This window comes from Perca fluviatilis, chromosome 3 (genome assembly GCF_010015445.1).
Source record: "Perca fluviatilis chromosome 3, GENO_Pfluv_1.0, whole genome shotgun sequence".
NCBI classification, from domain to species: Eukaryota; Metazoa; Chordata; class Actinopteri; order Perciformes; family Percidae; genus Perca; species Perca fluviatilis.
Genome location: NC_053114.1, coordinates 14100484 through 14123378, shown reverse-complemented (window position 1 = coordinate 14123378; position 22895 = coordinate 14100484). Strand labels below are relative to the sequence as shown.

The window sequence follows — 22895 nt, the reverse complement described above, 5'->3', positions numbered from 1 at the left end:
TTTTATTAAATCAAGTTCAAACTATATATAACAATTTGCAGTGATGCGAAATTTAGAAAAGCAAGGCAACCGTAACCAATAAATAAAACAGTGTATCTTTAGTAGAGAACAGACGCAAGTGTCTAACATTTAATCTATTAAATTCTGTTGAATAGACAAAGTGGATAATAGACGTAAATGTTTCGGCATTAAACAGCCCATTTTTCCTTTATTTCTGTTTAACTTTGTGTTTATTTTTGTCTTTTGAATAATGCTGCTGCTGCCTGTAAGTGTGTTGTCAAATCGGACTTAATGAGCAGTAACTCTGCTGTGCTCTTGTTCACAGGGAATCTTAGGCTCAGGCTTCGCCCTCAAGGTGCAGCAGAAGCAAAGACAAAAACACTTCAACCGACAGATCCCTGCAGCTGCCTGTCTCATTCAGGTATTTGACCAAAAAATGATGAAGCAGAACCACAACAGCCGGGGGAGAGCGAACTGCCTCTGAGCCCCTGTCTTATTATCGAGACCATCCTTACTTTCTTTCTAGCATGGCATGAAATTAGTCCTGTCCAACCAATATGTTGCTTTTTTCATGGCCCTTTAGACATCATGGAGATGTTTTGCGGTGGAGAACTTTGATTCTGCCACATTCAAGAAGTTTTTGAGGAAGAGAACCAACATCCCCGCCTCCTCTCTGTCCACCCCCAAGCCCAAGAAATCGGTTAGTAACCATTTCATAGATTTGACTGTAACTGCTTCTTATACTCAGTTTCCAGTGTAGTAGGTACACCAAGGCACAACTAATGCAATATGAAGCAACAGCCCTGCAATATGTAGAGGTTCCAACATTCAAGTTATGGAAACAGTTTTTGAGAGGTGTTGATTCAAGTTTGTGGTCATTTTGAAGGCTGTGGTTTGTGTGAGTTCAAAGTATGCCACAGTTGGACTTCTGCGATGCTTAGTTCAGCTGTAATGAAGTAAATCAAAGTCAACTCCGTCACTAACTGTCCGGTGTAAGACAGACTAAAGGGACAAGAATCTACATAGCATTATTTGATGTTACTAGAACTTTGTCACAATTTATTGTTTTGGGGATTTGAATGATTAAAAACCAAACTGGTTGATTAGACTTCAAATTTAAGTTTGAAAGAAGTTATCATCATCATTTACTGTGATAGGTGTCTACTGTGTGTTGATGTGAAATCTCTGTAAGGGAAAAATACACGAAAGTAAAGCAGAAAAAGAAAAAAAGATATGAAACCAAGACAGCAGCAGTGTATTATTAATATTGATTATTCACTATAACTTGGGTGTCAGACCATGCCCACACTAATGCATACATTTTAAAGTGTTGTTTATGTGTCAACATTGCTCCCTCCAGACTTTGCAGGGTCTCAACCTTAAAGTGGTAAAATGTCACAATAACAGCAATATCTCAAATATAAAATATTGATTTTTTTGTGACCTGATGCTGCAACAGTAACTCCTGTGCGTGTTACTCAGTGTTCAAACATTCATCTGAGAACAACAATAGAAAACTGCATCACCTACATCAAAACTGGAAATCAAAGAAATCTTGCCACATCAATCACTGGACAAATTTAATCTCAGAATACATCTCAATGGAAAAACACAATGCACACAGAGAGAAGCAAATGTCAGCCTTTGAAGACACCAGACATATACCTCCCTCCTCCATTATGTAATACTATAAGATTATTTATAACATATAATTATTTTATTTTCCCCCTTATTTTATTTTTATTTTTTTGCAGTTACCACTTTACACATACACACATGAACACACTATCCACACTTATGCATAACATGTTTTTCCAACTCCCTTCAACACGCAAACCGTGACCGCCTAATGTGAATCACAGATCATTCTACCCAATCACTAATAATACGCCATTGTGTTTGTCAACTGTCTTGTCCAGTCCTGTCTTATTAGTTCTGTTGTCTGTTCGTCACCTTGTCGCGTTTTATGTGTTTTGTGTTACACTCCGTACGTGGTGCTTTAATCCCCCCCCCTGCCCTTTATATGGATCCAGGGTCTCACTAAAACAGGGTGAATGGTTATGGCAGGGCAACCGTTAATGCACTGAATGTAATTCAAAATCTGAATGTAACATACTATGAATATAAAATATATTGCTTTATTAAAAAATTAAGTTTTCCTCCGAAGGTGGTGTTAGAAAAAAAAAAGAAAGAAAATATAAGAAAACTACATCACCGACAACTCCTTTATTGTGTTATTGGCTCTTTTTATACATGAAGTCAGCGACCACAGACAGATTTTTAACATCGCTGCAAAGAGGAAATGTGTTGGCCATGTCAATGACAGACTGATGAATTGCATTTTTCAAATCTTTCCACATATGGGTGAACGTGGTTTCGCTATCAACAGGAACACTTTGTTGAGCTGAGATGTTTGCATTTCTTGGGCAGGTGAAGATAAGGAGGAAGTTGAAGAGCACTGACAAGGACAACAGTCCAGCGTCTCCCACAATCCCCAGCATCACCTACGACTCTGTATTTGACAGTGGGAGGGAGCTGAGTTCAGATGTTTACAGCACCGTGGGCACAGGTACTAAAGAAGGGACAAACAATATGCAATATGCTTATCTCTGATGCATTAAGGTTGTGTTCCAGTTCACTTTAATCAGTGCCAAAAACCTTGTTTACAACAGAACGCATTTAAGAATACACTTAACGTTGGATGTTACAGTAAATAGGGCACATTTTGTCATAATCTAAAGCATCTTTCCATGTGCGGTAGATGTTAAACTGGTTAATGAGTTTCTAAGTCATGTACATGGTTTCATTAAAATCTGAATAAACTCTCACAATGTCACTCTAGAGGCACATAAGCATGAAAAGAATTGCCTAATGTTGCCCTGGCTGCAAACCACACATTCAGTGATGATACAGTAAAAAGAAAATGTTTGATCTAAGCTTCAGTTGAAGCCACAGGAGGGGAAGAGGACAAAGTCCGGACATTTAAAATGGATGAGCATGTTGCAGCAATAAAACGTGAGGTTGCATTGATGAGTGCTTCACTGTTGAACTCGCAAAAGTCCACACAACGTACTGTAACACTTGGATCAATACTGTTGAGCTGAGAGTGATATTAAGAAGCCAATTCAAATCATATACTGCATCCTTCAAGAGTCATTTGGGGTGGCCTGTGCGTTGTGCACTCCATATGTCTCAATATATTAAAAATGTGTTTTTAGAAAAGCCAACTCGGTAAAGGAAGTATTGGTTGAAGGAAAATAAGTCGTCGACTTTCATTTTACAGTTGTCTTTGCCTTCAGTGTGGTAACGGTTCTGCACACAAAGATGTGGACTCAAAAGCAGGACTCGCAGGCAGAGCAGAGCAGTTCCAAGCAATCGATTGTGTACTTGGTAGGAAGTTCAAGCCAGAGTTCAGCTACGAGCAATCAGTCAGTGAGGGCAAGCTAAGCAGGCAAGGGGCAGGCAGGCGGAACCAGGAACTGGCTGGAAGGAAACAGAAACGCAGGCTGGAGCACTCAGACTGTGTAGCACATTAGACTATCTGGGGAGAGAGGGCTTATATAAATGCAGGGGAGATAATGAGGGCATGGGGAACAGGTGTGCTTTTGGTGTTCCCCCTGATTTTTTCCTCTAGTGCCATCATCAGGTATACATTTCAGTTTGTCCGATACTTTGGTTAAGGACCAAATAGCTGCAAAACTAAGTGCTAATTAGCAACTGGTAGCAGGCAAACACACTAAACCAAGCTGGTGGACATAATGAAAATTCCTGCTTGACTTCTTCATGTTAGTATTGTCACATTGAGAATGTTAGCGTTTAGCTCAAAGCCCCAAAGCTGTGCAACTTCACAGAGCTGCTAGTGGGGCTGACACATCGACTGTATAAGTGAAGCAACATATTGATCACCCCCTGGTGGTTGGCTGCAGTATAGGCCATAATTCCCCCCAGGGTGACTAGGGTTTGAACCTGGTATCTTCTTGCTGTGAGGCCATATTGCTAACCATTGGGCCACCGTGCTGCCGAGGAGGCGGAGACGCGTTGTCCATCTTCTACATACAGTCTGCGCTGTAGACTCAGTCTTGTTGCTATATGCATACTTTGTTTGTGCAAAGCAATGCCGAAAAAGCCGAATGACAATTTGAGTTATTTGGCCCTCTTTTCTCATTCTAGTCAATGTAATACATCAACACGCTTTTATTTCATCTTATAAATTCATCTCCCTCTATTCCAGCCTGCCGTGATTCACTCGCATCCCTCATTTGTTCAGAGTGCAGAAACAAGGATTTCAAGAAGATGTGATTTAAACAGACAGACAGAAACAAAGAAAGAAAGACGGACAGACAGCACATTGCAAATGTGAGTTAGAGCATAAATGACAATCAGCCGGCGGCCTTCTGATAGTCCTTCTCACAGATGTCATCATAAATATCATCTTTCATTTCTTATTCACTTTCATTTCATTTTCGGTGTTTATTCATTTTCTCCTTGATTGTGTGCCTTAATGTTTTCTCCTCATTAAATATTTTACCTTTACAAGGATTTTTTGAAAAGGTTTATATGAATAACATGAATCATCATCATCATTATTATTATTAGCAGTGCTGCATGGAGGGCATTAATGGACATTCTGTTCAGTGTGGATGAACAAAATGAGATACTTTCAGTAGGAGATCAATATGGATACTTTTAGCATGCCTATAATGTGTAAACATCTATTTGGATCACACTCTTTGTTGTGCTTAGTTATATAAGCTTTTTTTATTTTACACCATGGTAACCTGAAAAGCTGCCTAGATGCGTGACTGCAGTTCTGCCACCAACATGTAGCTGTGCAAATGGATTTGCTTTGCACTCAGGTCTCAGTGCGACAGCAGAATTTAATTTGCCCCGTTGTGAAGATGTATGCATGTCTGTTCGCTTCGTGTTCAATGAAAACCAGTGTCTTTGATGTGAAGCTAAATAGATTCTACAGGTCGCACTGCGCATCTAACGTCTACAGCATGCTGCTTTTAACTATGAATCATTTAACTAAATTGCCACGTTGCCATCTGGTGTTTGGTGATATTGACGGGACACACAAGTGCTCAGCTGCTTACACAGTCAGCTAACGTTATTGTCCAGAATGGATTTTTCAGAAAACGTAACCTGTGCATTTCATATATAGAGATTTCAGTCATAATTTAAGGTTGTTGGTTTTTTTCTGACTTGGAATTGATTAACAGGATTATTAGACAGTCATATATATATATATATATATATATATATATATACAGTACAGGCCAAAAGTTTGGACACACCTTCTCATTCAATGTGTTTCTTTATTCTTTATTTATCTTTATTTTCATGACTATTTACATTGTAGATTCTCACTGAAGGCATTAAAACTATGAATGAACACATATGGAATTATGTACTTAAGGTAGTCACCTGAAATGGTTTTCACTTCACAGGTGTGCTTTGTCTGGGTTAATTAGTGGAATTTTTTCCCTTATTAATAAAAAAGCAAAGGGTGGCTACTTTGAAGAATCTAAAATATAAGACATGTTTTCAGTTATTTCACACTTTCCATATGTTTTCATTCATAGTTTTGATGCCTTCAGTGAGAATCTACAATGTAAATAGTCATGAAAATAAAAAGGAATAGCATTGAATGAGGTGTGTCCAAACTTTTGGCCTGTACTATATATACATTATATATATATATACATAACTACTTGCACCCACTTGCCAGTTCATTAGGTACACTGATCAAAAAGTAATGCCTTCTAATAAATCCTACTCTCATCAAGATTATAAGGTTCAGTTTTGTGACTGAACCTTATAATCATCAACCTTATATAAAAAGTAACTGTTTCAGAGAGGTGTCGATTCAACTTTTAAATAATTTTTTGCAGGCTGCAGTCTGTGGTGCTACTTGCATTGTAGTACATTCAGCTGACGCGTGTTTCCATTTTTTTTTTTTTTGTCCAACACATTTATATTATGTATCATCATGTATGTATGTGGGTTTGTGTATACAGTATATAGTCGCTAAATCTGCTTCCTTGAACTTAATTTGCCTATTTTCTTGCTTGTGTTTTCTTTCCTCTCTCGATATCTTGTCCGTGTACCTGGTTTAGCAGGATCCCACGCTTTGGGAGGATGTGGTGAGCTGCTGTTAGTGTCCACGTCCTGCACATGTCCTCAGTACACTTACTGTCCTCTCCTACTGTCCATTTCGACAGCCTCCTTTTTATCTTCTCAGTTTCACTAACAGCATCTTTATGTTTTATCAGTGCATGATCCAGTTGTCGTATGTTCAGTTTTTTGGTTTGATTATGTGATGTGATGATAGATAATTGCATGCTCAGCATCATAGTTTGTGACTAACATCATTGCTGTTGCCATTTTTTGTTTGTTTTTTTGCCCTGTGGTAAACATTGAACATATTTGTGTTTCTCGTCATGTGTGCTTCAGATTGCCAGCAGTCCTGGACGTCTTTGTCTTCCCTTCAGTTCACCTCACCGCCTCCAGGTAACAACATGTGTTGCTGTGAGGATTTTTAGGTTCCTATGTCTCTCCAGAAGTAAATAGTAACAAACTATCTCACTGACTTTGTACAGTTCCGGTGTCGTTGTTGTAAATGTGGTTGTTTCTGTGTCTATATACCTGTCTTTATGTTATCTGTTGATGTATTTGACCGTGTATATTGGCATGTGCAAAACCACATGGGACAATAAATATCCTATCTTTCTAGTTGCATCACATGGGTCAGGTGTAGAGTCAAATACAATGACTATACAGTATGTAACTTTTTAATATTTCTAAAGCTCTGTCAGTTTTCATACAATGGTCTTAAATGACCTGTAACAGCAAACAAGATTAACAGTGAAAAGAACGCTATTTTTATATAGTTTTTAGTAAGGCATCTGCCCGGGTTAGATTTTTCCCATGCAGTCACATAATGATTTGCGGCAGGTAGACGGCGCTACAGTAACACATTCTGACGGGTCACTGGTTTCTTTCTAACACCAGAAAAGCCAGTGTTAGCGTAGGCTATGCCAGCGGAGCCAGGTAAAAGGAAGCAGGAGCTTTCTTCATATAGGCCTAATTGTATTTTAATGTTATTTTAGAAGTTATATCTGTTGTAGTTATGGCTGATACTGGGGCAGGGCAGGGCCATCACAGAAAAAAAGGAAATTAAATGAAGAACAACTAAAAGCTAAAAGGGAAAGTAAAAGACGAGTCACACTCGGTCTGGCTTTCAACAAATGGAGACAATTACAGGATTGTAAATAATTCAAAACTGACCCCGAATTGTCCCTAAGGTATGGAATATGTCTATTTCATTCATAAAATAACTTTAAAGTGCTTGTCCCCCTGTAACGTCACTTGTGTAAAGCGTCCGTGGGTTTCATATAATGCGCTATAAATCTAAGTTATTATTACGGTGGTTGCTTCAACAAACTCCTAATGCTTTGGCTTGTGACACAGAGTGACGGTGATATGCAACACTTGAAATGCAACGATGCATCTGTAACTTATTATGTTATTGTAAAAGAATGATTTTCTGGTTAAGGTAAATATTCATTGCGACTATATAGACCTCCCCGTAACGCTAACTCAGTATTCTACAGTGGGCAGTACAGCACCATAAAGAAAAGACCTTTATGACAGCAGGTGTGGTAAAAACACTACCGCTTTTCTCGCTAGAATCAACAAACTGAAAGTTAAATACCAGTATAGCCACTTTAAGTTTACATTTGTCGGGTGCCCAGATAGCTCAGTTGGTAGAGCGGGTGCCCATATAGAGAGTTCCTCAACGCAGAGGGCCCGGGTTAGACTCCGACCGGCAGCCCTTTGCTGCATGTCGTTCCCCCTCTCTCTCACCTTTCATGTCTTCAGCTTTCCTGTCAAACAAAGGCCTAAGATATCCCAAAAGATCATAAAAATATATATATACAGTTGAAACCAGATATTTACATACACTTCAAAAAAAAACACAAAAACATTTATTTCTTTACTTTCATACATTAAATCAGAGTAAACTTTTTCTGTTTTAGATCAATACATATTAACATATTTTTTGCATTTGTTAAATGTCAGAATCGAGCGAGGGAGAATTTTTATGTATTTTTTTTATCACTTTCATCAAAGTCAGAAGTACATACACTTCCTTAGTATTTGGTAGAATTGCCCCGAAACTGTTTCACTTGGGCCAAACGTTTTGGGGAACCTTTCTACAATAGTTTGCTGGAATTTTGGCCCACTCCTCTTGACAGAACTGTGGATGCATATAAAGGCACACCTCAAACACAGAGCTTCTTTCTTTGACATCATGGGAAAATCAAGAGAAATCAACCAAGACATCAGGAAAAGAATTGTGGACCTCCACAAGTGTGGCTCATCCTTAGGTGCAATTTCCAGATGCCTGAAGGTCCCACGTTCATCTGTTCAGACAATAATACGCAAGTATAAAAAACATGGGAATGTACAACCATCATACCGCTCAGGAAGGAGACGGATTCTGAGTCCCAGAGAGGAAAGTTTTTTGGTGCAAAATGTGCGAATCAATCCCAGGACAACAGCAAAAGACCTTGTTAAGATGCTAGCTGAAACTGGTAAGACAGTGTCATTATCCACAGTAAACGAGTCCTGTACCACCATGAGCTAAAAGGTTACTCTGGGAGAAGAAAGCCATTACTTCAAAACCACCATAAAAAAGCCAGACTACAGTTTGCAGCTGCACATGGGGACACAAATCTTAATTTCTGGAGACATGTCCTGTGGCCTGACGAAACAAAAATTTAACTGTTCGGCCATAATGATAAACGGTATATTTGGAGGAAAAAGGATGAAGCTTTGAAGCCTCAGAACACCATCCCAACTGTGAAGTATGGGGGTGGTAGTATAATGTTGTGGGGCTGCTTTGCTGCAGAAGGGTCTGGTGCACTTCACAAAATAAATTGCATCATGAGAAAATCAAATTTTGTGGATATATTGAAGCAACATCTGAAGACATCAGCCAGGAAGTTAAAGCTTGTGCGCAAATAGGTCTTCCAAATGGACAATGACCCCAAGCATACCTCCAAATTAGTTACAAAGTGGCTTAAGGACAACAAAGTCAAGGTATTGGAGTGGCCATCACAAAGCCCTGATCTCAATCCCATAGAACATTTGTGGGCGGCACTGAAAAGGCGAGTGCGAGCAAGAAGGCCTACAAACCTGACCCAGTTACACCAGTTCTGTCAAGAGGAGTGGGCCAAAATTCCAGCAAACTATTGTAGAAAGCTTGTGGAAGGATCTCCAAAACGTTTGGCCCAAGTGAAACAGTTTCGGGGCAATTCTACCAAATACTAAGGAAGTGTATGTACTTCTGACTTTGATGAAAGTGATAAAAAAAAATACATAAAAATTCTCCCTCGCTCGATTCTGACATTTAACAAATGCAAAAAATATGTTAATATGTATTGATCCAAAACAGAACAAGTTTACTCTGATTTAATGTATGACAGTAAAGAAATAAATGTTTTTGTGGGTTTTTTGAAGTGTATGTAAATATCTGGTTTCAACTGTATATAAAATAGATATTTTACTCTGGGAAACAAATGTACAATTTGTATTATGCAACAGGAAAAAGGCAAATAACTATTTCTTACTTGAGTTTAAGCTGTTTTTTAAAACAACAAATCATTCCTAGAAAAGTGGTTAAAGCTGTTCTCTGCACTCTGCTGTTGAGAAAAATCTGTCAGCTTGCCGTGGTTTGTCGTGTCACATCTGTCCTGTAATGGTTGACAGCACCAATTATGTCCATTCAAATTAAAGTCCACTTAAAGCTGATGCATTTCACACCACGGTTTTATTTTTAGACCAGTTGTTTCACACTTCTCTAGCTGGTCCAGGACCAGGTTTCCACCGGAGACTGCGGGTCTTTCACAACAATTTCACGCCTTTTTTTGCTGTGGACCTCTCGGCGCTGGTTATGGCGACAACATGCACAAAGTCATGGATTTTAGGTTATAGAGAAAACTTGAATTTAAAATAGCACTTTTTGTATCCATATTTTTGTTTATTTGTTTATTTATTTTGTATTTTATTTGATCTGAAACAGACACCCGCCCAATTCTTGTGTTTGAGTTTGACTTTTTGCCAAATTTAAGACCTAAATTCCAACAAACGTTAAATGTCAGTTTTTTTCTTTCCTCAATCAGACAGTAAATAAGGCTTCATTTGCAAAAACAGATATCTTATTTTTATTTATCTTCCTAAATCATGTTTTTTTTTTTTTTTTCAACCCAACTGGGGTTGGGTCCAAAGTAGTCTATAACCACAAAGTCTATTCCACTTCCGGGATTGCTCCGGTTGCTCGCTATTTTAGGCCCGGATGTCCGTTACCTTATACTTTCTTTGTGTTGGATCTCTGCAGGGTAAATCCAGACAGCTAGAGAGACTATCTGTCCAATCTGTTGCACGACTAAAACAACCTTTGAACATGCACATGTTCCACCAAAACAAGTTCCTTTACGAGGCTATTTTTGCAGAGGCACCATGGCTCCGCTCGGCGCTTAGCACCGCCCAAGACGATTGTGATTGGTTTAAAGAAATGGCAATAAACCAGAGCATGTTTTTCTCCCGCCCCGGAATGCTGTGTGGACTCGCCAGACCTTCCTCCGCAGCGCTGTGGAGGAAGGTCTGGCAATGCGAGACTAGCTCCAAAACTATAAAGCAGCTTAACTTAGTCAGCCGATCCACTGAATGTTTTGGATGCACACATATATTGATAATTAAAAGTCTAATTTGTGTGTTTTTGTGTATGAACATGCAGTGAAAAGAAACCCTGGCCTTTTGGACGTCCACTCTCCGGGCCCCCTGAAGAGGAACTGCAGCTTTGCCGACGACCTGGAGCTGGAGCCAGAGCGAGACAATGAGCTGGCTCCTATCACCTCACTGTCACAGTGAGTTCACCATCATTGCACTACAATTGCATTGATGCTGTGTTTACGTGTGAGTGTATTTTAATGACCATGTTAGAGAACATATGCATGTGTTTTTTGCTCTTTGTAATTAACCTTTGTAATGTGCCAAACCCCAGAGCGCTTCTGTCTCTGCTGTGAAATGATTCTCTATTAGGGAAATGCGCTTGTGCTTGCTGAGGCACTTGCACAGCGAGAGACGGAGACTGATATGAGGAAATGTGTGATAAGTAACTGTAGTGTCATGTAAGTGCACAGTAAGTGAAACAAATGGCGCGGCATTTTTGACCCATGGGACTTCCTTTTCTAAACGGTGGGGTAATGATGCAGAGTGGGAATTGCATGCAGCAACATTGTTGGCAAAGATCACGCTGTGCTCTGTCGACTCCAAAATATGTAACCAGCTGTTCACACAGAGCAATGCCACATCAAATCCCATGCTAAATTTAACCATTATGAGATACTACTGTTGTTTTATCCAAGACGAGAGAACACCTAGGTTTAGCAAAATTAAATTTTAACCCTCGTGTTGTCTTCCATTCGACCATGCGTCGTCCTCCCGGGTCAAAACTGAAAATCACTTTTTCTAACGTATTTGTCTCTTTTGGTGCTTTCTTCAATTGTTTTTTTTAGCACTTTTGACGTTTAACGCTTCTTTTCACTACCATGTATAAACACCACTAACACCAACTCATTACTAGATTTACACTTATTTTTGGGATTCATGGTCAATAAAGCTCATTTATAGGAAATGATGCCTTATTCTTGAGTTAAAAAGCCGAAATAATGCATTTTTTAGACTAATATTAAAGGAAGGATAATCACAGACTGGCGTATGTCAACGTTCAGTCGAGATACTGTTTGAAAAATTAAAATTTTGTTTCAAATGCTAAAACACTGAACAAAACACATACAATTCAATGAAAGTAGAGATTTTTTTTGTACTTGCAAAAGCGCGTTGTATGGGATAATACATGTTATTTTTTGGGTAATCACAAATAGGTAGTTAAAAAGAAACCCATATTTCTGATAAAGACATGAAATTTGACCCAAAGACAACACAAGGGTTAAACTGAAGTGCAGATTGAATTCCAAATTGTCCGTATTGTCGACATCAGGGAAGAAAGCTCAATTAAGTATTTCTGTTATACAGTAAAGCAGAGAGGAGAGACAGAGGTGGATGTGCAGCGAGAGCGAACAACATTTGTGGGGCAGTAAGGCTCCTGAATAGAAATAAATATATATATTTTGATTTCATCAATTTCATCATTATAGTAACTCTCTCCAAACAGGTAGTGCGGCCGCAGAAAAAACAGCTTTGGTTGCTGGGTCCTCATTTGAGGCTCCAAAATCGAAACAAGGTCGGAGTAGAAGTGATCAAAAGTGCGTGTTCAGCTATTTCAAACAATAGGTGTACTTTAAAACGCGTGCATCAGACACTTTCAGTGCACCTAGGCCGTAAGATACAGCATAGAGTCTGGATGTGGAATAGTTCACAGAAGTCATATTTCTGCAGCTGCCTTGGTATTGACAGCACAGTGAAGGGTGTTTTGGTAAAGTGAAGATGATTGCGGTATTGAAGGTTTTAACTAAACAATCACACATTTGTCACAAACAGCCAATTATACCTCTAGTAACACAGCAGACATGGTCTTTAAAGTGAAACCACAAAATTGGGATGGGATTGGGATTGTAGCAGTTAGGTAGGTGGGAGGTAAAGGTTTACAGCCAGTGTTGCTTGTTTCTCTCTCACAGAGCAGTTGGACCAGCCGCAAGAGAAAACAAAAGCTGTTCCAATTCATACACTGAGTTTAAGTATTTGAGCCAAGCCAACAACAAAAAAAATACTTTTCTTCAATTGTGACAGAAGTTTTTTTTACATGAATAATGCAATTTCATAAGGCCAGCAACTATTCAGTAATTGCTTGCTCGAAACTGACCAGAAATGAAAACAACTTTCTGAACTGTCAAAGAATGACAGGAACAAAATATTAGTATTCAACACTGATGGTAATAAAAATGGTCTCTCTGCTCTACACAAAGGGAAACCACCAAGTTGAGCCACGGTAAGAGAAAAGTGCGGTACCTTCTCAGACAACCCTGTCTCCTGAAAAGTATGTTCCCATACAACGGGAATTCTCGATTACATTTCGAGGGAGAGGTATTTTCCATCGACCGCTGCGCGTTGTGAAATGGTCGCAGTTTTAAACAGGTGGTTAAAGGTGCCGTAGGTAGGATTGCGAAGATCCAGGACTTAGCCAACAAATGTGAACATCGACAACTTCTCAGTCCCTCCCCCCTTTCTGCTAAAGCCCAAAACGGTCTCCTAAGCCCCTCCCCCCACAAGGGAGAATGAACTGAACTTGACTGCTTGGTGGAAACGAGGCTTTAGATGTAGACTGAACCGTCATCATGAAACTGTGCTGCACTAAATACTTTCCTCCCAAGTTTGGGTGTGAAGGCCATGTCGACCATGAGTGATATGCGTTTCATGCAAGACAAAATGAGCAGGGGTCTCAAGCTAATCTAAGTCGTGTTTTAAAAAGACATCCTGAGATGTTAACGTTTTCCAGTAACACAAACTCATTCACATGAAACTCTTTTACACAGATTGACGGAGTCACATCGGAAAGCCATCCGGGTGATCCAGAGAATGCGTTATTTTGTGGCCAAGAGAAATTTCCAGGTAAGTAAATACCCTTTTCTCATTTTAGTAATCCAACTAACCTGAAATTGATTTATTATTAAGTACTGGTTGCCATGGGTGCCCGTGTGTGTGCATTGACTACAAAATCGGATTTATATCGTTTGACAAACTGTAAATAAAATATAACAAGGTGAGACTCTGAACACTAGGATGCTAATTAGAGTTAATGTATCATCATGCAGAATATCAGAGCAATTAACATTCTGTTAAAGCTCATATTAAGCTTTTTGGCTTGTCCCCTTTCCTTTATTGTGTTATATATCTTTTTGTGCACGTTATAGGTTTACAAAGTGAACAAGCCCAAAGTCCACCCCAAAGGGACTTACCATCTCCAACAGAAAACACTGTTCACAAACTGCTCCAAACAGCTCTATTGTAGTCCAGCCTTTACTTCCGGGACAACGTGTGTCACTTTGTAACGCACGTTATTAATGCTCGCCTAGCTGCTAGCGTGGCACACCCTCATACTCTGCTTCTGACTGGCTAGTAGTCCTTACCTAGCTACTGCGCATGTGCGACTCCCAACAAAGATGGGACAGAAGTGAGATGTCTCACTCTGTAGCTAAAACAGAGAGCTCAACACACAGTGTGAAAAGAGGAGCTGCAGCAATGTGTAGTACAACAAAAATATGGTGTTTTTTGAAAATTAAACCTTGTAAACCTATTCTGGTACAACCTTTAAATACAATTATGAACCTGAAAATGAGAATAATATGAGCACTTTAATAAAGCTGTCAGTGTCTGACATATTTTCCCTCTAACTTGCAATCCACCACTCTCCATCACTCAGTGTATGAGGTCGCTTCTTCTTTTTTTCCTGTTTATTGGCGGCTGGCAACCAGTGTTAAGGTGCATTACCCTCACTTGAGCTACATCTTATGGCCCTCATTTGATACAGTAGCTCCTCGACTCCTCGGTCCTCGGCTGAACCTGAAGTTGTTCTGTCCCTCCTCGGTGAAGGCCGTCTCAAAGCTCTTATTTCTGCCCCGAGGAGCAAGGAGCGAGCATCGAGGACGGATCATCGAGAAGCTATAGGCGAAGAGACACGAGAGCAGCTTTCCCGGAAGCCGTGCAGCTGGAGAGTTGTTAACTCCGGCCATACGGCTGACGAATTCATGCGACGCTTCAGAGAAAGAGACGTCTCATCCCTCTAAAACACATTTGTTCAGTTCATTGCTTTATTGTCCCTGTGGGGGTAATTAGGTTGCAGCAGAAATCACAAGGCATTTTTGACAACGTTAAAGGTGCTCTAAGCGATGTTGGGTGACCGCACTTCTTTCGTTCAAAGTATTTTCAAACAAAACGAGGCTAGCTCGCCCCTCCCCTCCTCCTCATCCCGTCCCCTCTCCCTCCCTTCAGTACTAACCCCCGAACCCCCATCTCGGATTTGGGGATTCGGTCGGTTATTGGCTGGAATGCTGGAAGACTGTTTGTTATGTTTGGTGGTGCAGTTTGGCACAGTTTGTTTTTGTTGGCGTTTGTGGAGCCTGGGCTGTCTACAGAGACCGCGTTTTTTTTACAGTGTGTTCAGGGGACAGGCAGCTCTCGGATAGTGAGGAGATGTTTGCTGTATGTGACAAAAAATGTTGTAGCCTAAAAAAATGCGCTTAGAGCACGTTTAAGATAAGAAAACAAGACAAAAAAGGCCGTAACATATAGACATCACTACTCATAACATAGAACAGGGAACTCATGCATGGGGGTGGGGGGTGGTGGGGGGGGTTCGAGTAGGGTTCCAGACTACCTGGGAAAACAACGAAAATAAATAAATAAATATAACCTTGTTACCGTACAGGGCCTTTATTAACTATTCAATTCATTATGGAGTTTGATAGAAAAACCCATTTGCCCGTTGTCTCTCTGCCCCGATGATTTCCTCACGTCTCTCCCGTGCCTCCTCGGTGGGAGGGACTAAGACGCGAGGAAGGCAGGCAAGTGGAGGACTCGAGGAGGCAATTTAAGCGACATGTAGGCAGGAACCAAACACAACTCCAAACATCAACAAAGGTACAAGTAGAAAATTGAGTGACAGGGAAAAACCAGGAACACTGAAAAACGCTAAACCTCACGCTAAGGAAAAGATGGGAAGAGGATGGACTGACACCGGGCAAAGGGAGCACGCAGACTAAACACACAAGGCAACGAGCTCTGTAACGAGAGACAGGTGACATGAGGGCCGATGAACAGGTGAAAGAGCCAGGCCTGCGCAGAATCGATCACCGGCAATCTCCACTGAGATCTCCAATCATGCCGGTTAGATTTGTGTCCGACGGGTATAGCTCGATTGGTAGAGCAGGCGCCCAGATATAGAGGTTTACTCCTCAACGCACTGGGCCCGTTTTCAACTCCGACCTGCGGCCCTTTGCTGCATGTCATTCCCCCTCTCTCTCCCCTTTAATGTCTTCAGCTGCCCAAAAAGTAATATAAAAAAAAAGATTTGTGCCCGACTTCATCCCGACTTGCTCTGACGTCATGCACATGTGGGCAGCGATAACCCCACAAGATCAATGGGGGCCGCAGTTTTTAGAGCCAGGCGACGCAGTTGCAGCTGATTAGTTCACAATTGACCCAACAATATGGCTTGTTATATAAACGTTTTTATTGTTTTTTGAATTGGAGAGATTTGAATTGCAATTTTTTTTCTGATTTGAAGGCTTATTCTGTTAACAGAACACATGTTGTGTGGCTGATAGTGATGTTTAATAGTCAGAGAGACTAAATCCGTTCAGATAAAGATCATCTACAGTCTGTCTGTTGTATGTTAACATCAGCAACAGATCACATGCAGAGCATTTTAAAGCGCCCATATTATGCTCATTTTCAGGTTCATAACTGTATTTTAAGGTTGTATCAGAATAGGTTTACATGGTTTAATTTTCAAAAAACACCATATTGTTGTTGTACTGCACAGCTCTCTCTCACTGCTGCAGATCCTCTTTTCACCTGGTTTCTGTTTTAGCTACAGAGTGAGACCTCTTTTCATCTTCTTCTTCTGTACTATCTTTGATTGCACTCGCACATGCGCAGTAGCTCAAATGTAGATCATGTCAGCTAGCTAACTCTAGAGACTGTTTCTTCAACTTTGGTCAGTTACAAGGCAGGATTAGCTGGGAGACTTCTAAATGAGGGCGCACATGTAAGTAGTTCTTTTGGAGATTATGGTGAACTTGTGTGTGTTGTAGCAGTGCTTTGCTATTGAGAACGACGTAGCATGCTAACGTTAGCGTTAGCCGGCTAACGCTAACGCTACGAGCTAACGGTTGTGGTTAGCCAGCTCATTTCGGACTGTGACGTCACAGTCCGAGGCCGATTTTGAACAGCTCACTAGGAGACTGAAAGCAGGACACATTCAGAAACCGTATCTCACTCAAAACAGCATGGATGGATTTTTTTCAAAGTTTGTATGTGTGTGGAAGCACCAGAGACACAAAAGAACACCCCAAATCCCAGAAAAAGTGTTTTTTTCATAATATGGGCACTTTAATGCATTTTCTTGAATCGGAATGGGACCCAACAGGATGTGAGCTGTGACTTCCTGTTCAGACTGAAGGCTACTTGACACAGTAGTAAACTGTCCGACTTGACCGCGGCTTTTTGTCACCGCACCCCTGCTGCCGCCGCCGGCTCTCGTCCACTTTACAGGCGAGGCGTAGCTCATCTCGGATGGGCCTATTTATATATACATTGTTGAAGATGTGCTAAGATCAGCGTCCCCTGGTGACATAGAAGAGCGTAGGGCTATGTGACGTGGCGGAGCCCCAGACAGCCCCGGCTTTTTTTAGACACTGTTTTGACATTTTTGTTGCTTTTTTCACACATTTTGCTTGCTTTTTTCAACGTTTTTGGCACTATTTTTTTCCATTACCACCAGTATATTCCCACTAGAACCAACTTATTATCACTAGTTTTACACTTTTATATTTATTTATATAAAATTATCAAAAAAGCAGAAATTGTGAATGATTTTGAATAATTGATCAGAGTAATGAAGGTAATGGATAATCACAGATACAGAATGCCAAACGTTTAGTCAGGATAATGCTATAAAATTGATTAAAACAGCCAAAAGTCAATGAAAGTAGAGATCTGATCCTTCATTTCACTTGTGAAGAGCGTTGAATTGAACCATCCATGTTATTTTGGGGCAATTTGGTTGGAAGAAAGAAACGGGTCAAATTTGACCCGAGGACAACAGTAGGGTTAACCTCAGCCTACAAGCAAACAGCAAGCTCAGCAGCAGAGATTTGGGAGTGAGAATAATAAACCTCGGCACGAGGGGAATGCAGAATCAGGCCTACAGGTGGATGGAGGTTGGGCTTATGGCAACAGCAACCGTTTGGAGTAGTGTTTCAGCAGAGTTTGCAAATGAGCAATTAATTCAGCAGCAGCGTAACAGAACCGAAAAAGTTTGCAGAGTTTTGACAGCTTAGACGAGTAGTCTACTCATACCTGCTTACAGTGTTTGTTCCTTTTCAATCAGTCTACTTAGATGAAATATATATATATATATATATATATTTTTTTTTTTAGTAGGCCTAAGTGAATACAAAGTACGTGGACAAAATGAACCGTGTCTGGCCTCTAAACCTCACCACCCCTGCATGCACCAAGCTCAGGGGCAGAGATTGGAGACGGACAAACCCTCAACCGTAATCACTTATTTTGAAACTTTGTGCTAAATTGTATACGCTCCTTCTGCAATCCTTCGTTGGACAAGCACTTCAATGGACAATTATTCTTAGAGATCTTAGAAGATCTGGATTTAAAGGGACAAACTGGGATGGTTGGGTGGGTTGGGGGGGTGGGGGGGTATCTTTCACATTGGTTAGTATCTGTGTAACACAGCCATACTATGTATACATTTGGTAAAATGTGTGCTGTAGAAAGTGCTACATGGTTTTTGGTAATTATATAAATATAAATAATTGCAGCCAGGGTCAGTCTAGCAACTCTCCGTTGGCTTGCGAGCTGGAAAAACCAAACTCTAGTCAGGCCAATCACATCCTGTATAGAGTGGGTGGGCGGGCTTAACATAATGACAGCAGAGTTGCGACGGTTCCCACGTGAATTCCCTGCTACTTGAAAACAGAGAAGATGGCAGCTGCTGCTGCTGGCAAACAGCGGTCTTTCGAATCGGCTTTGGCCGCGACTCTGGAAGACCTGGAGTTAAGCTTTTCTTTGAGAAAAGAACAAAGAACAACACTGAAGTCATTCTTAAAAATGAAGATGTGTTCGGAGTTTTGCCGACCGGATACGGCAAAAGTTTAATCTATCAAGTAGCTCTGCTACCTTCTCCGTTGCTCTGCCTGGTTGTAGTGCTATCCTATTGTGTGTAGAGGGAATTTGAAAGAAAACCGTTTATCCCGCCCCTCGGATTGAGCTTTGCAAATGGTGTTGCTGCGTTCATGCCAACTCGGAATAACAGGCACCGCCCCCCTGGTTACGTTGTTTTTCCGACTGGCAGCGTTCACATGGTCGGGATGCGTGTTCTTCTTCTTCTGTTATATTGGTGTTTGGCATAACAACTTTTTGTATGACTGCCACCAACTGTTGGCCGTAGCCGAGAGCATCAGGTGTGTGAAAACATGGAGGCCACAATAATAAAAGATTTGCTGCTGTTTTCTTATACGAGCATCCAAACAGCACATCGCCAGGTGTTTGTTTGTGTTATCTGGAGGACAACGAACGGGAAAAGACAGGGATAATGTGTTGTTGTTTTTTTATACATAGGCCTATTTATGAATAATTTGAAACATATTATGTCTGTGTATGTTTCTTGGCAGAGGCATTTGTCCACAATAAACAGTTTATTGTCATTAAAATATGTTCAGTGAACCAAAGTCGCCTCCAATAAACGTCAGTTGTCAACAACGCGTCTCCAACTGGGAAACTCGGTTATCAAAATCCGGCCCGAGTTTCCCATCTCTGATTCCCGCAGGACGTTACGTGAATGGTGACGTTTTCACTCGGAAAAACGTTTTTCCGATGTCCATGAACGCACGGTGTGTTCCAGACCCAACATCTTAATGTGGGTCTGGCTTGTCAGGCTACCTAACAGGAGTTTATGATGAAAATACACTTTTCATGTAACAGTTTCAAACATTTTGTGTGTTGTTGTAGCAAGCTCGTAAGCCGTATGATGTGCGCGACGTGATCGAGCAATACTCCCAGGGCCACCTCAACCTCATGGTGCGAATCAAGGAGCTGCAAAGAAGGTAAACTGCTTCATCTGAATTAGATTCTCGGAGTTATGCAATGTTAGATGATGTTTTTTCTACAATCATTACTAGGGATGCACCGAATTCAGCTTCTGATTCGGCCGAATATTGGGCTTTTTTGACGGGGTAATGCAGGGTAATGACGCCGCCGTTGATTACGGGAAGGTGTTTTACGTAGGTGGACCGTTCAATGCAGTAGGCTGTGAAAAATGGAACTCGCGAACAGAAAAAGTGTTGTTTGGCAGTACTTTCAGTCAAAAGAAGGTGATTCAAGTCGAGCTACATGTTAAATTTGCAATGCCGATTAGTGTCGTGGTGGCACGGACCCTAAACAATACACAACATGGCCGCTGTTAAAACATTTGCGTATGAAACATCTGAAAGAATACGAGTTGTGCATGAAGGAATCAGCAGCAGCCAAAATGCAGCAACTTCTGGTTGGACAAGGAAAGGAAGGACATTCACAGCTAAAAACTTGCCATTTTTTACTCCATTAATGTGTTTACATGTGTTAATGGACAGAGGATGGGAGTAGGATTTGGTATTACGTTTCGGCAGAATCTTAACCAGTGGATTCGGTATTCGGCCGAACCCCAAAAACACTGGATTCGGTGCATGGGGGGATGAGAGGGGAAACACAGAGATGGTTTTTAAATGTATGTTCTTCTGACTTGAGCTTCCCGTTGTTCTCTCAGACTGGACCAATCTATAGGGAAGATAACTTTGTTCCAGTCGGGCTCCGGTAATGAATCACTCCACTGCTCTCTCAAAATGTATTACAGCAACTATGGAAGAAACCACTAATCAGTCCTAATCCTCCCTTCCCTATTATTTACTTCCCTCTGAAGACCGAGCGAAAGACAAAGGCACCAACTCCATCGGATCCAGACTCAACAGGATGGAGGACAAGGTGGGATTTTATGCAACTTCAGTGGAAAACTGGAACAATATTCCCTCGTCTTTAACTCCTTCAGATCATTTATTTTGTTTGTGGAAGAGCAAAGTCAAACACTTCCATTGCCATTGTACTGTCTTGTACCCATATTTTGAACATTTTTATGAAAATGTAAAGCTTCCCTTTTGACCATACAGTGTCAGTTTCACTTATCAAAAGAAACTCAAATTGGGAATAGTTTTCGATAATGCAACAAAAGTTTAACTAGCTTTGTAATATAAAAAAATAAAAAATTATGTGCACAGACGTGGCCCTGTTATTGTTGATTCCATTTAAATCTTTTAACAGCTTGTGCCAGTTCTGCAGTGCAAAAAGACAAACCTTGATGTTGTTTTTCTTTCGTTTTTTTTTGTCTAAGATGTGTCAAAACTAAGAAAAACTCAAATGTTGTATCACAGCATCCTCCCCAGATCCCTCCCCAAGTGTGCCTCACATTCCTGCCTTGTACAAAATTACCCAACACAATTCTGTTTTTGGTCGAGTATTGAATTTTGTAAATAACTTTTAGTTTAGTTTAGTTAGTTTGAGGGGATTTTTAGTTTGACGTATCAAGTGGTTGTGAAAGTGTGGCTTGTAGGGCTTGTCATTTTCAGTTCAAGTTCTATTGTATCATTTTGACTTGCTTTGAATAACAGTTTCATTTGAATGAGTAAAAAGCATCACAAGTAGTTATTTCATAGCCGAGCCAGTGCATTTTGCTTTCATTTATCAATATTTGATTCCACTGTCATAGATAACGCACATGGACCAGACGCTAAGCCGCATCGCAGAGTCCCTCGCCTCTGTGCTGAGCCAGAGGAACGTCGGTGAGGGCGAAGGTGGAGGCGGGCCGAGGCCACGGCCTGGACGCACCTTCAATGTCCTCCCCAGCCAGGACAGCCTGCCAAGCTACGACCAGCTGTCTTCATCACCTTCGCCCTTCTCGTCCAACATCACCAGCACCGCAGCCTGCCCCAACCCTCCCCACAGAAGCACCGCCAGTCAGGATGAGAGCAGCTGAAACCTGGAAACCAAACAGCCTCAAAGTGATTCTCTTTTTAGTAGAATGTATAACATGTCAAATGCAGTTTTTACTCTGTCTGTCTGTCTGTCAGTCTGTCTGTCCGCCCACCTGCCCACTCGCTGGTCAAAATAGATTGAAATGATATCCTTTAAGACCTAATTCTGACTTTTTTTTTGATCTTTTTTTATTAAAATGATTACTGTTTAAAGGAATACTTCACCCTCAAAATGACCATTTGTATGTCGATTACTCACCGAGTGCTGCCTTGGATTCATGAGACTTTGTTTTTGTTGCATTCCTCCACTGTGCAAGAATCCAAAAAAACGGAGAAAGGTCCTGATGTATTCTACTGAATTATGTATTATTATTTTATTATGTATTCTATTGAATTATGTATGCGTTTAAAGGTGCAGTAGGTAAGCCTTATAGAACTAACTTTCTGTCATATTTGCTGAAACTGCCCCTATGTTCCAGTAGGACTACATGAAGCAGGTAATCTGGCACCACCTACAGCCTGTAGTGTGATTTGCAAAAATCCACCGCTCCCTGTTCAGATGCACCAATCAGGGCCGGGGGGGTCTAACTGCGTGTCAATCAGTGCTCATGTACACACATTCATTCTCCCTTGTGGGGGGAGGGGCTTAGGAGACCGTTTTGGGCTTTAGCAGAAAGGGGGGAGGGACTGAGAAGTTGTCGATGTTCAAATTTTTTGGCTAAGTCCTGGATCTTCGCAATCCTGACAGCACCTTTAGCGACTATATCAAAACATCCATTTACAACCTCTCACACAACTCACTACAGTTTGTACCACGCTCTGTACTTCCCAAACACAAGCTAAAACCTTTCTACAACAATCTCCCTCTTCTGCAGGCACACTACCTGTCCGGAGTCGCAGTAGTGCGCCTGCTCGAGCTTCTCGGGCGAGTAGCAGAGGTGTACTGTATAGTAACGTTTTAGCGAAAGCGCGGGCGTTTGGAAAGCACTGAGCATACGACTGGATGAACAAGACTTGGATTATGCTGCACGAGTTTTTGTGAGATGTAACTAACTTGGTAAATTT

The 22895-nt window shown here is 41.0% G+C and overlaps 1 protein-coding gene across 3 annotated transcripts in view; it reads left to right on the top strand.

Annotated features, from left to right (window-relative positions):
* kcnq1.1 (potassium voltage-gated channel, KQT-like subfamily, member 1.1) overlaps positions 1 to 22250 on the top strand; it is a 52320-nt gene extending 30070 nt beyond the window's left edge. Inside the window, exons 8-18 of one of the 3 annotated variants that reach the window (XM_039794095.1) lie at positions 326 to 421; positions 584 to 700; positions 2431 to 2569; positions 6123 to 6146; positions 6457 to 6513; positions 10805 to 10934; positions 13563 to 13638; positions 19780 to 19874; positions 20573 to 20619; positions 20726 to 20787; positions 21566 to 22250. In XM_039794095.1, coding sequence (XP_039650029.1) covers positions 326 to 421; positions 584 to 700; positions 2431 to 2569; positions 6123 to 6146; positions 6457 to 6513; positions 10805 to 10934; positions 13563 to 13638; positions 19780 to 19874; positions 20573 to 20619; positions 20726 to 20787; positions 21566 to 21832 — 1110 coding nt within the window. In that variant the 3' untranslated portion in view covers positions 21833 to 22250. Of the gene's footprint in view, positions 1 to 325; positions 422 to 583; positions 701 to 2430; positions 2570 to 6119; positions 6147 to 6456; positions 6514 to 10804; positions 10935 to 13562; positions 13639 to 19779; positions 19875 to 20572; positions 20620 to 20725; positions 20788 to 21565 lie in introns of all 3 variants that reach the window. The other 2 variants (XM_039794094.1, XM_039794096.1) reach the window with 2 other exon arrangements.
* Positions 22251 to 22895: the final 645 nt, after the last annotated feature.